The sequence below is a fragment of the Lipotes vexillifer genome, unplaced genomic scaffold (genome assembly GCF_000442215.2).
Source record: "Lipotes vexillifer unplaced genomic scaffold, Lipotes_vexillifer_v1.1 scaffold966, whole genome shotgun sequence".
NCBI lineage: Eukaryota > Metazoa > Chordata > Mammalia > Artiodactyla > Lipotidae > Lipotes > Lipotes vexillifer.
Genome location: NW_006795769.1, coordinates 84563 through 97417, shown reverse-complemented (window position 1 = coordinate 97417; position 12855 = coordinate 84563). Strand labels below are relative to the sequence as shown.

The 12855-nt window shown below is 64.0% G+C and overlaps 1 protein-coding gene across 1 annotated transcript in view; it reads right to left on the bottom strand.

The window, feature by feature from the left end:
• Positions 1-710: 710 nt before the first annotated feature.
• LOC103069054 (DNA polymerase nu-like) overlaps positions 711-12855 on the bottom strand; it is a gene marked incomplete at its 5' end in the record, with an annotated part of 68784 nt that continues 56639 nt past the window's right edge. The window contains 7 exon segments of the mRNA XM_082931425.1: positions 711-1103; positions 4497-4632; positions 4887-4935; positions 4938-4977; positions 4979-5128; positions 6218-6252; positions 8958-9025. Coding sequence (XP_082787551.1) covers positions 711-1103; positions 4497-4632; positions 4887-4935; positions 4938-4977; positions 4979-5128; positions 6218-6252; positions 8958-9025 — 871 coding nt within the window.

The following is a 12855-nucleotide window of genomic DNA, read 5'->3' as shown; positions in this document are numbered from 1 at the left end:
ATTCCTGCTTTGTGAGGAGGCTCCGGGCCACCCCTGTCGAGCTCTCGTGTCGCAGGACGGAGGGCAGGATGGGAGCAAGTTCCTGGCAGCCTCCCAGTGCAGGAGTTCACCGTGGGCTCTGGGGGACCTGTGCCTCCACCCTGTCCTTCTTGAGGTCTCAGGCAGCGGCCTTTGGGTGCGGGGGTGGCCCAGAGGGGGAGACGAAGGTGGTGGTTGGCAGTGCCCGCGTGTCCAGCTGCAAGCCCAGACCTCGCCTGGTGGCGGGAGGGCAGAGATGCCCGACAAGACCCCCTTATTTGGGGATTTGGGGGAGGGGAAAGTGGCAGGCGTCATGGGCCACTGAGCTGGGTCCCACGTGCGGGACCGTGGAGGGAGCATTCTTAAAGAGGCGCTTTGGAAATAAGCAGATGGACGGAACAAGCCTAGTTTCCTGAGGGGCCTTTTGTGCTGTCAGCAACTGAGATATTTGCAGAACATTGTACAGACCCCGTGCTCCCCTGTACATTTCTCCCTGGTGGCGCCCGGTCCCTACTCGGGGATGGGAATTTTGTAGACTGTACAGAAATCGGCACCCTATTTTCTTGCAGCTTTCAGATTTTGTTAATCTGGATTATACAGACAGAGACGTAAAGTGTTTTAGCAAAACGGAAAACAAAACAGTTGTGCCTTTTTCCTCTTTCTGTTTGGTTCGGTGTCGGCTTGGGGTGGCCTTAGTTGGCGTGGGGCGAGTTGGGGCTGCAGCTGGCCTGAGGCCTGGCCGGGTGGGGAGGGCAGGTGGGGGCCCGTGACGTACGCGTGGTGGGCCGTGTCTTGTCAGGTGTCAGGTGGTGGCACTGGGACGCTGCCAGCTTCCTCTGATCCTGTGCCTTTGGACCTCCTGTCCCTGGGGCGGGGCCCGTGGGTGGGGCCACCGGAGCCCCCGGGCTGCCCACGTCTGCTGGCATCGACCGAAGTGCCTCTCTGGTGATGCTCCTGCCAGTGGTGTGGCCCCTCCCGTCCCGCTGGTGTCTGTCGATGCTGCGTCCTCCCCACGCCCCAGTCGGTGGCCCGGAGGGTGGTGGGTGCTGGCTGGGCTCTCGACCTTTCCTTATGCCCTCTTGCTGCTGCCAGGAGAGATGCCAGGAGGGGTGTGGGCAGAGGCACCTATGTGCCCCAGGCTGGGTGCATGCTGAGCCCAGGTCAGGACCCTTGCCCGGCCAGCGTGCGGCTCCTGGGCTCCTGAGGAGCACGGGGGCAGGTCTCCCGTCCTTCCCCCAGCCTGGGAGCTGACTGCTCCACAAACGTGCACTGAGGCGTGAATTTTATACCTTTGTAGAAATTCTGATGTTCTACCTCTGTGAAGCGTCCTCCTGGGGTCCTGCCCAGTGATGTGTCTGGGCAGCTTCTCTGCACTGGGCGGCCCTGGGCCCCCTCCCCTCCCTGCTGGCTCCTGGGCCTCCCCAGACTGGAAAGCCAGGCCTGGGCCCGGCACCCGTGCTCAGGGGTTGAGCTTCCAGGGCTTCTGTTGTCTGTTTCTGGAGCGGAAAGTGGAAGGCAGAGTGCTCAGGATGTCTGCGTTAGATGAGCCTGGAACACAGGCCCGATGGGCACGTCTAGGCAGTGGCATCCAGGGCAGCTGAAGGCTCCAGCACCTCTGGATGGCCCAGTGACTCCAGGGCCCTGGCATGTGGCTGGCGGGCCATCCCAGGGGTAGCTCCCCCTGCCCAGGTATGGGCTCTTCAGACAGCTGGCCCCCGAGGGTGGGCAGGCAGGGTGGGTGGTGTGCGTGTGTTGAGGCCAGCCAGGTGGCCCGGCCCCAGGAAGGGCCGTGGCAGCGTCTCCCACCTGGTACCTCCATCGTGTCCGGCCTGGCCTCCCCGTGCTGCCCTTGGGTGGAGTGGGGGAGGGACGGGGGACAGAAGGCTTGGGCTGGGAGGCCACACGGTCCTGGGGCAGCCCCCACCCTGCTCTGTGTGTCCTTTCTCAGGTGGCCCCTCTGGCATCGGGCAAGTGCTTGGGAGGCTCTCTGGGCCACAGGGCCTGGCCCTGGCCTCTGGGAGGCATGTTGACACTTGTGGGTGTGGGTCTCTGCCCGTCCTTGGGCGCTGGGCACACCCCTGGGGCCGCCTTCCTGTCCGTGTCTGGGGGACGGCTGGACAGTGGCTCCAGGCCTTGGGAGCCTGCTGCCGTTCCCTGGCCATGTCCTCCGTGTTCCTGCTGCTCCTGTGTCTGTTTGAAGCCGCTTCTGTGAATCATTTTGGCCACAGGCTGTGTACCTGTGCTGGTGGCCCTCTGGCCGAGGCTTTTGGGTTCGAGTTCTGGGCTGGGTGTGGGGCAGATCCTGGACTGTGTTTGCTCCATGGTGCCAAGGACAGGCTCTCAGTGATGGCGTGAGGTCCACTGACAAGTGGACCGCCCGGGGTCAGGGAGGGGGAACCCCAAGCTACTGTTGTTGGATGTGGTTTTTTAACAGCAATAATTAGCCGTTTTGGAGAAGGGGTGTGCCTGTGTGTGTGCGTGTGTGCCTGTGGGTACGCGCACACGTGTGTGCCTCTGCGTGTGTGCGCGTGTGTGTGTGCAGGGAGGGAGCCTGGGGGCCGAGGGCCTGCTCTGGCTGGGAAGGGGCGGCCGGGAGGTGCTCGGCGGTGCGGCCGGCCTGAGGCCTCGTTCACGCTCCTTGTCCGGACCCAGCGGACCTTGAATCTAGCGCTCTTTCCTCCCTGGCCAAGGGTGCCGGACGGCCTGTGTGAAGGGGGGGTGACCAGGATGAGCTTTTGCTCAGCTCTCTGGCCATGTGGGGAGGGTGGCAAGGGCAGTGACACTCAGCCAGACTGGCCGAGATCAGATTTGTTTGACCACAGCTGCCATGGGCGCGGTGTCCTTGGGCAGTCAGAGCCCAGAACGTGTCATGGTGGCTGGTTTCACTTACTGTGTTTACCGTTTGTGAGCCCAGGACTGTGGCGTCTGTCTTGACATCCCAGGATGTACCAAACAGCCCCAGAGAGGGCCCGGAGGGGCCGTGCACTGCGTCCAGAGGAGACAGGCTGCAGGGCTGGGGAGAGGGTCTCAGGCTTCCTGTGCGTGTGTGAGCGATGGGAGGGGTCGGGAGCAGTGTCCCTCCACCTGCCCAGCCCCCAATGCTGCTGTTTTTCAATAAAACCGGAGTTGATGGAACCAGGCTCCATGCTTTCTTGAGGTGTCATCTGCGCAACGCTGGGCCAGGAAGGGCTGCTTTCCTGGAGATGCTGAGCCCCTCCTCCTGGAGGCTGGAGCAGGTGCCTGGGTGACCTGTGGGCTGAGAGGCCCCCGTTTCTGTGTCAGCAGCCCCGGCCGGGCTCTCCTGCAGGCCTGGGGGTCTGCCCGTCTGTCTGACGCCTCCTTGGAGCAGGTCAGCTCTGAGGGATGGCATGAGGTGTGGGACCCAGGTGGGAGGGGCAGTGGGACCCCCAGTGTCTGTAAGGAAGGGAGGGTGATGGAATGGGGGTGTCAGGCTGGAGAGCAGGGCACGGGGGTGGGGCAGGGTGGACATACACCCAGCTGTGTCCAAAGGCTCCTGCAGCCCACCCAGCGTGGACGGCTCTCCGCGGCAGGCCTTCCCCTGGCTGCGCTCTCCTGCCCTGGCCCGGCTTCTGGGTGGGAGGGAACGTCCTCGCAGGGTCCATCCACCCCTCAGCCCCGAGGGTGTCAGGCGTGTTCCCTTCTCGCGGGTCTGACTGGGACGCTCTGGGACGTGCCCACCCCACGTGGCTTCCCCCCACAAGGCACACGGCGGTCCGCGCTGGCCCAGAGATGTCAGCTCCCAAGGACGGTCGTTTGCTTGAGTGAGATGCTCCTTGTGAAGCCTGGCAGTGGTCTTGCTTCTGAGGTGACAGAGCATGAAGACAGGCTGCCACCCAGACATACGGACACACAACAGAGGCAGTGGCGTGGAGGGCCCAGGCAGCTCTCCAGGTTCTGGAATGTTCTATCACATGGCGGTCAGGCCTGGCCATCTGGACGCTGCACACCCCATGAGACCAGTGACAAGATCTTGAAGCCATGAGAAAAACGGGCCTGGGCATGATAAACTGTGACGATCCACGTCACTCAGAAAAGATGATGCCATAGCCCGTGGGCTCTAGTTGCCATTAAACAGGAGCAGAGTCCACAGCTGGTGGGGGGCGGGGGAACCCGTGCCCGCTCCTGGAGCTGCATCTGGGCCCTGTCAACATGCTCGCCCTGCCCTGGGTAGGCGCTGCACCCCACTTGGAGGGTGGCATGCAGAGCCTGGACCCAGACCAGGGTGGTCTGGGAATGGGGCGCCGGGATGAGACAGGCGGCCAGGCAGTGGTGCGGGGCAGGGTCGGGGGGAGCCCAGCTGCAGTCCTGCTGGGACACCTGTCCCAGTGAGGTGACCTTCCCCTGCCTCAGTGTCCCCACCATGCCAGGGGGTGGCACCTCTGTCACAGGCTGCTGTGAGGCACCAAGGGTGCACGGGCCATGCCCTCCCTCGGCCCTGGGTGTCTGTGAGAACCGGCTCGCATGGACATCTGGCCGGCGAGCACCTGTGCACGGGCCCCTCTGGCCCTCAGGAGGACGGTCAGGCTGTGATCTCTGGCCAGTACGTCACTGTCCCGGCCCTGGAGGCCCTGGGAGCCAGGCTGCTGGCAGCTCCTGGGCACCCGCGAGGTGGTGAGCAGCTGTCAGCCTGGGGCAACCTAGGGCTGGGCCACTCCTGCCTGGGGTGCTTGCCCTGGCTGTGCCCAAGTGGCCGAGGGCTGCGCACATGGTGTATCCCACCCAAGGGAAGAATTCACGCGGACAGGGCTGAGCACGTTCACAAGAGGCGTTTACTCCAAGGGGCACCCAGCTGCCCCGGCTCCAGAGGGAAGGTGGCCCTAGCCGAGTACCAAGCGCTTGACTCTGACCTTGGGGAAGGCCACACAGCAGGCTGGTGGAAACCAGTTCTCTTCCCCCCTGTTGCCTGGGGCTACAGACCAAATGAAGGCGAAAAATGCGTGCACGGGGGTAGGCGCTCAGGGGCGGGCGGTGGCTGAGCGGTTGCTTGGAGACTCGGCAGGACGGTGGTGGGGTCATGGGCCGGGGCCTCCCGCAGTGGTGCCAGGTGTCCCCACGAGCGGCCGACACTCAGGCTCACCTTCAGGGGCACCTGCGGGTGGCAGCCAGAGGTGAGCGCCAGGCCTTCCCAGCCACCGCCCAGACCCCAACGCGGGCAGCCACTTGCCCCAGGACACATGATTAGACACGGGCCACAGCAGCTTAGCTACGGACAGACGCACACTCACGCACACTCACACACACGCGGCAACAGGTAAACGGGCTCACCGCACACCCACCCTGTCACAATGCCTCGACCTTGGCTGAGTCCCCCTCACCTGCCAGGGCCCCTGTGCAGCAAGCAGCTCGTAGGGGCTGGCCAGGCAGGGGGCTCTGGCGTAGGGAGGTGTGTGCTGGGGCCACCTGTGGTCCCCCAGGGGGGATCAGCTGATTTCAAGAGGTGCAGAGGGGTCTGGAGAGCCCTCCTAGGGACCTGATCTTGAGGGCGCCCTTGACCACGGCTCAAGAGCTCCCTCTCAACGGGAGGGGGCCGCTCACAGCTGCAGCCCCCTGCCACCTGCAGGGCTACTAGTGGGGTGAGGTGGGGCTTCCTGGGCTCCTGGGGACCTCGGGGCCCCCCACGTCTCCACCTGCCACAGGAGCAAACGCCAACCACTCCAGAACACGGGAGTTCCCGTCCCTGGCTGGGCCTGTGTGGGCGCTCCTTCATGCTGCCAAGCTGCTGCCCGCAGGTCGAGGTGAGGGGTGAAGTTAACGGTGGGATGGGTGCAGGGGCCCCAGGGGCACAGGGCATGGCTGCTTCCATGGCAGGGAGGAGGGAGCGACCGTGGGACGAGGGGCAAGCCATCTTCCCTGCAGCCTTTCCAGGGGCTCCAAGGTGCTTGTTGACCCTGTGCGGCCCATGTGCAAGACTTCAAGGACTCTCACCTCCTTGTTACTCCTCCACCTTCCCCACCACCCTGGGGGAGCTTGGACCCGAAGGTCTTCCTGGTGGGGATCTGGAGCCCCTCTGAGAGCCAACAGCCAGCAGTCTGGCTGGGACTGGCTTGGCACGTCCAGGTGCACCTGGGGCAGGTGGCGGTGGCCTGGGGGGAGGGCTGATGAATTCCTCCCCCACGCCTGGCCCCGCCCGGCTCCTGCCCCGCCCCCTCACCTGCAGCTGCAGCTCCACCGCCGGCACGTGCTGCAGGGCCTCCATGGTTCCCCTGACGAGGGCTGGGACAAAGGCAAGACAGAGGGGCAGCCCGAGCCTGCCTGGCAGACCTGGCGCCAGGAGGACACCTGGGCCCCAGCCCTACCCCAGCCCCCAGGATCCCCAGTTCTCCCAAGTCCACACAGTCATGGTCACCTGTACTGGTTGCTCTGGCAGCCACTGCGGTTCTCCCTGACTGGTTCCAACTCCCACTGGCACGTGCTTGAAGGCGCCTTAACGGGCTCCAACAGTGGGTGCCGCGAGCAGGGCCCTTGGGTCCCAAGCGTTGCTGTAGCCCCGCCCACACGCTTGTGTGCAGCTGCGGGCCCCCTGTGCCCCCGCCACCCTGGGTGGCCAGGCCAGGCAATCCTGCTGGCCCGAGCAGCCCGGGCAGGACGACCTGTGCTTCTGCCAAAACCCCTGTGAAGGTTCACGTGCCCGTGATGCTGCAAGGACAACTCCGTGGCACTGCGGGCCGGGCCGGGAGCAGCCCGGCGGGAGGGGGCTGGCTGGCTCAGTGTTCCTCAGGGTTTGCTCTAAGTTATCTGACATTTCAGTACAAAGATTGCCAAAGGAACGCCCAAGGAATGGGCGGAGGCTGCCTTGTCCTCTGTCCTCCGCGGCCCCAGGGGTCCCTGGCTGACTCGCGGGGGCATGGGGCCTGGGGTGTCTGGCACAGGATCAGCCGCTGCCCGAAGGCCTCGCTACCCTCTCTGTGCTTGCAGAGGGACACTGGTGTGGCCGGGGAGTGGGGAGCCACTTGATGTGGCTCCTGGGTCCGGCTGTGGGGAGGTGGGGGGGAACGTGGAGCCAGCCCGCTCTAGGGGAGCCCTACATAGGGCCCAGCCTCCCTGGGGAGCTGCAGGGGTGTCCAGGTGCTTCTAATGGGAGGAGTCGGACCCTGACACCCCCTCACTGGGTGTGCAGACAATGCCAGGTCCTCCTGTGTATCCCCTCCTTTGTGCGACTGCCTAAACGAGTGACCCCGAGTAACCACTGGGCAGAGGGGCGGTGGCAGTTGGGCAGAGCTGGCTCTCTCTCAGGCCTCTCCCTGGGGTGACCCGTGTCCCCGGCCTGCACCATATGGCCCGTGAGGGCAGGGTCCCTGGGCTGGGGGCCCCAGAGCCCCATCCTGGGTCTGCCCTTTGGGCTGCCATCAGGTGTGTCCTGACCACCCAGCATTTCAGAGATGGCAGCCAGCGCCGGCCCACACCGGGTTCACCTGTCTCGCGGTCTGTGGCTGGGTCGAGGCCCCAGAGCTCTCCCAGCACAGCGCCGGGTGGTGCCTCTGAGTGCCGGCCTGTGGCCGAGGCCCCTGCATCCCTCAGGGAGCCACAGGGAGCAGAGCCTCAATGCCTGCCTGAAACAGTTAGCAGTTGCCCCCAGGATGAACGGGAACTGGACTGTTCCTAAGACGGCTCCCTCCAGATGTAGAACTCTTTCTTTCCTTTTTAACCAGCAGCTGAGCACCCGCCAGTGCCATCAAATGGTTTGTTTCAGGCCCATTATTTCCAAACAGATTTCAAATGATGATGTAGGATGGGTCCCCCCGTAGAATGAAGCCCTGTGTAGGATGGGGCCCCGTGTAGGATGGGATCCTGTGTAGGATGGGGCCCCAAGGAGAATGGAACTCCACGTAGGATGGGGCCACCTGTAGGATGGAGACCCGTGTAGGATGAAGCCCTTGTAGGATGGGGCCCTGTGTAAGATGGGGCTCCATTTACGATGGAACCCCGTGTAGGATCAAGCCCCGTGTAGGATGGGGCCCCGTGTAGGATGAAGCCTTTGTAGGATGGTGACCCGTGTAGGATGGGGCCCCGTGTAGGATGGGTCCCCGTGTAGGATGGGCCCCGTGTAGGCTGAAGCCCCATGTAGGATGAAGCCCATTGTAAAATGGGGTCCCGTATAGGATTAAGCCCCATGTAGGACAGGACCCTGTGTAGGATGGGGCCCTGCTATGGGTTGGTCGCCCAACTGTAAGATGGAGGGGCGTGTAGGCTGGGGCGCTGAGGATAGTGGTCTCACCATTTTTCAGGGCAGGTCTCTGCAGGTGGTGGCGGAGCTGGGGTAGGGCTTGGCCAGTTGTCACCTGGGAGCTGGTTGGGAGGCTGGCACCCAGCCCTAACGCCCAGCCCTGTACTCTCTCCACCCTCGGCCACCTCCCTCACAGGCCCTGCAGGGCCTAGAGGGACCAGGGCCCTAGGGCTCCTGCTCTCACTAGAGAGGCAGAAGAGAGGCCCCCATGCCCACTGCAGTGGTAGCTGTTTAGGGGAGGGGTCCTGCCCAACCTGAGGACTGAGTCAGGGGACAGGTGGTCTCTAGCTTCAAAGAATCCCAGAGGGCTCACAGCGGGTGGTGCCAGTCGCGGGGGCAGGGTGGGACCCAGGCTTGGAGTCTGTGCTCAGCCTGTGGGCCTCAGCCACCCCGATGCTCCAGCACTAACCCTGCTGCCGGCCCCACCGCCTGGCTCCCGCCGGCCTGGGGTCCCAACGTTGCCCCCATCTTTCCGGGGCCCCTGGGGCTGATGCAGGGCCCCCAGTAGGGCACTTAGAGTTCCCCAAGGGCTGCTGGCTAGGGAGTGGCCGTCCAGACCTCTCAAGGGCCCCCAAACAAGGCAGGCCCTTCTGCAGGTGGCACACAGCAGGTGCAGGGAGGGGGCCTGTGAGCCCCCAGGGAGATACTGTAACTATTCATGAAATAGAAACAACCCTGGCTCCTCCGGGCTCACCTGCGAACTCAGGAATCTGTGAATCCTCCACTTCAAACAGCAGCTCGTCGTGGATCTGGGCAACCAACCTGCAGGACATGCGGTGGAGGGAGTCGCCCCCGTGCGTGGCCTTCCGTGCTCTGTCCCTGCCTGTGACGAGGGGCGCGTGGGGGGCATGTGCACAGGGGCACGTGGGGTGCTGGCCAGTCCGCCTAGGTTTTGGCACGAGGTGCCGTGAGGATGTGGCTCGGTGGGGCGTGAGAGGACCCAGGCAGGGGCTGGTGCGCGGGGGCCACGGCACCGCCAGCAGGACAGCCTGCAGGAGAACTCAGGTTAGGATGTGATGATGCACTGGGGGCAGAGGGCCCAGGATAAGAGGGTCCGGCGACCCCCTGCCCCCCCGCCGCAACCTGGGGGGCCTGATGAGGACACAGCGGGGCTGAGCATTTTCAGGGAGAAGAGGCCCCCCGGACCATCGCGGGGGCAGGGACCCCGCCAGGCCTCTACTCGAGGCCATTCTGCAGGCACAAGGCCCCAGCACGCCCCTGCGCCTGGGTCCTGGCCTACGGCCTGGGCACCTTGCTGCTGCCCTCCTGGCCACTCCCTGTCCCCGAGACACCACGCTCCCCGCCCGGGTCTGGGCCCAGGGCTGAGCTCCAGGGGAGGAGTCAGCACTCACTCCAGCCCCCTCCGCTGGGCGAGTCCTTGCTCGGTGCCCCACTTCTCTGAGCCCCCTCAGGCACCCCCTTGAGGGGTGTCTGTCCTCACCTGCCTCTGGGTGAGGAAGGGGAGGGGGTGTGGACGCTGCAGTGGAAGGAGGTGTGTAGGCAACAAAGGTGCTGCTGAGGGGCAGGGCTCCTGGATGGACGTAGACTCAAGTGCCAGGGACTGGCAGGTGCGCGTGTGTGCACGGGATGGGGATGGAGGATGGGGACACCCCAGGGATCGGCCCTGGAAGCTGTTCCTTGGCCGCACAGAACACGGTCTGCAAGGATCTGGCCAGCATGGGCCAGGCGGGCCCCGCGCTTAGAAGGTAGGATCTGGGGGCTTCCCTGGTGGCCCAGTGGTTAAGAATCCGCCTGCCAATGCAAGGGACACGGGTTCAAGCCCTGGTCCGGGAAGATCTCACATGCCACAGAGCAACCAAGCCCGTGCGCCACAACTACTGAGCCTGTGCTCTAGAGCCCGCGAGCCACAACTACTGAGCCCGCGAGCCACAACTACTGAAGCCCGTGCGCCTAGAGCCCGTGCTCTGCAACAAGAGAAGCCACCACACTGAGAAGCTCGCTGCACCGCAACGAAGAGTAGCCCCCGCTCGCCGCAACTAGAGAAAGCCCGCGCGCAGCAACGAAGATCCAACACAGCCAACAATAAATAAGTAAAATAAATAAATTGATTAAAAAAAAGAAGGTAGGATCTGGCTTGGCTTCTGACACCTGCTGGGGGCTGTGATCCCAGACCCGGTGCCAGCCCCTCCTTGGGGCGGACGAAGGAGGCTCGCCCTGTGCACTCAGGGAGGGGGGAGGCGTGGTGCAGGATGGTCTTGAGGGCCTGTAGCCCTCAGGGAAGGAGGGTAGACATGTGGGGGGTGGGGGGGCATGTGCTCTGCCCTCTGTGAGACCTGGTCTCTGCCTCTAGGACGCTGCTTCCGAGGGATGGGGCCATGTCCTGTCCTTGTCACTGTACAGCCTGGGCACACTTGTCACTGTACTGCCTGTGCACGCTTGTCACCGTAATGCCTGTCCACAGCAGGCACAGGGCTTGCAGACAGAGGCAGCGCCTGGCAGAGCTGTGGGCTCAGGGGCACCAGGGAGCTGGGGCTGCACAGGGAGGTGAGGCGAGGCCCCCGGACAGGGGTCACCACAATGGTGAGTCCGGCCGGGGGCAGGGAGCAGTCTTCAAGCCCAGTGCAGAGACGGATTGTGCCGGCGCTTTCAGAAGCTGTGCAGGACTTTGTAACCGAGAAGCACAGGGCTCTACCCTGAACCACTCTCCCCTTTTCTCTGTTGCTGGGTCGGGGGGAGATGAGGCTGTGTTCCCAGCCACTTGCGGTGGGTACCCCCCAGCTCCCAGGAAGGCTCTTGAAAGGGCTGACGTGCGGGGGAGCTGGGGCGGGTACCCTTTCTATCACCACTACTCTCTCCTTTTGCCTGCTATGCGTTGTGAGTGCTGGAGTGGCCACACCTCTATCGAGGCACCAAGAGGGAAACGGCCAGGGAGCCAGAGGGACTTCAGTCCTGCAGCCCTGAGCCTCTGAACCGAAGTCAGCAACTGGATTCCTCACGATGGGGGAAAGTCCACCTTTAAGTCTGAGCTGCTGTGAGCGGGCACAGCCCATCCTGCTCGTGGGAGTGAATCCCCAGGGCATGCTGGGTCCAGCCCAGGCAGCAGGCTGCTGGCCGGCAGACGCCGCAGTCCCTGCAAGGAGGTGGCCTGTATTTTACGCGCAGCCTCTGGCCAAGGGCTCTCGGCGCTGTCCTCCGGGCAGCCAGGCCCGGGCTGGCAGCATTGCCATTTACTTTCTTGAACTGACTTCTAGGCCTCTGGCAGGGTCTCAGGCTCCTGAGAGTTTTCATACTTTTTGAAATTACATTGTGAAATTCTGAGTTGCTGGCGTGGCAGCAACCTAAGAATAGGTTTGAATTGTTAGCCACTCACACATCACTCTCACAGCTGACTGCAACATTACCATATCTCCAGTTGGAAACTGGGGCACAGGAAATGCACAGGAGGTGCCCGGGCGGGGCAGGTGAACACAGGTGTCAGACCCCTTGTTTCCCAGGAAGCGAGCTGATGGCTGAGGAACTTCCCATCCCTTTGTCCTGCGCGGACAGGCCGCACATAACTGCGCTCTTGTGGGGACACTCCAGGAGAGCCTCACCTCACCTCACCTCCCGGCTGTGGCCCGGCCGGCCGTGGCTGCCTGGGGCAGCTCCCTTCCAGGCGCCCTCAGCTCTGAGCACACCGTGAGGACTCATCTGAGAGCACAGGCGCACGGTGGCTGAGCCTCAGGCCTTCCCGCGGCCTGGCCACAGTCCTTGAGAGACACGGCGAGGCCCCATGCCCCTGCCGTTACGCTGTCGTCCTGACCTGCGCAGGTGACCACAGATGGCCGCTCTGGGGAGCTTGGTCTCTGTGCCCCCGCAGTCCCTCTGTGCTGTCAAGGTCAGGTTTTGTAACTGCTCTGCATCCTTCCTGCTGGACTAGCGTGGCGTCCTTCCACCCCCAAAGGCCCAGCCTCCCATCCGTCCATTCCGGCCAGTGGCTGCTGTGGTCCAGGCCATGGTCCAGGGGCTTGCTGGCTGCCCCAGCCTTGCTTCCCATACATCCTCAAGGGCCCAGACGCTGCAGAGCCCCCTCCACCTGCTGCCCTGTCACCGTGGGAAGTCCCGGGCCTGCTGCCCCCATGTCCCTCGAGGCCGCTCCTTGCTGCTTGGCTGGTCCTGTCGCCTGCCCTGGGCCCCGGGCACCTTCTCTGCCCCTTCCTGAGGTGGGGAGAGCAAGAGCCCACATGCCGGGCTGAGTCTGACCACAGATGTCCTCGGGTTGCTGCCAGGTGGGCAGAGGGCAGAGGGCTGCCTGTGTGGTGGGATGACCCAGCTGTCCTGTAACCACGGGCAAAGGAGCAGGGTAAGTGTCCTCTGAGGCTGCCACGCCGTCCAGTGGGGCAGCAGTGGGGCTGCTGCGGTCCCTCTGCAGGAGCCCAGGGCGAGGAGCGTCTGCAGCGTGCCGGGGGCCCGGTGCTGGTCTAGTGCTGGTGATTTTGGCCGTCTTGCACCATGCTCTCGGGTTCCCTTCTCTACATGCAGGTGTTGGAATCGACAGCCTCCAAAGCTTCTTTCCAGCCCCAACATGGTCTGAAACCCAGAAGGGCCTGTCACGGGGTTCCCACGTCGGAAGAGAGGAGCCGCCCCCCCCC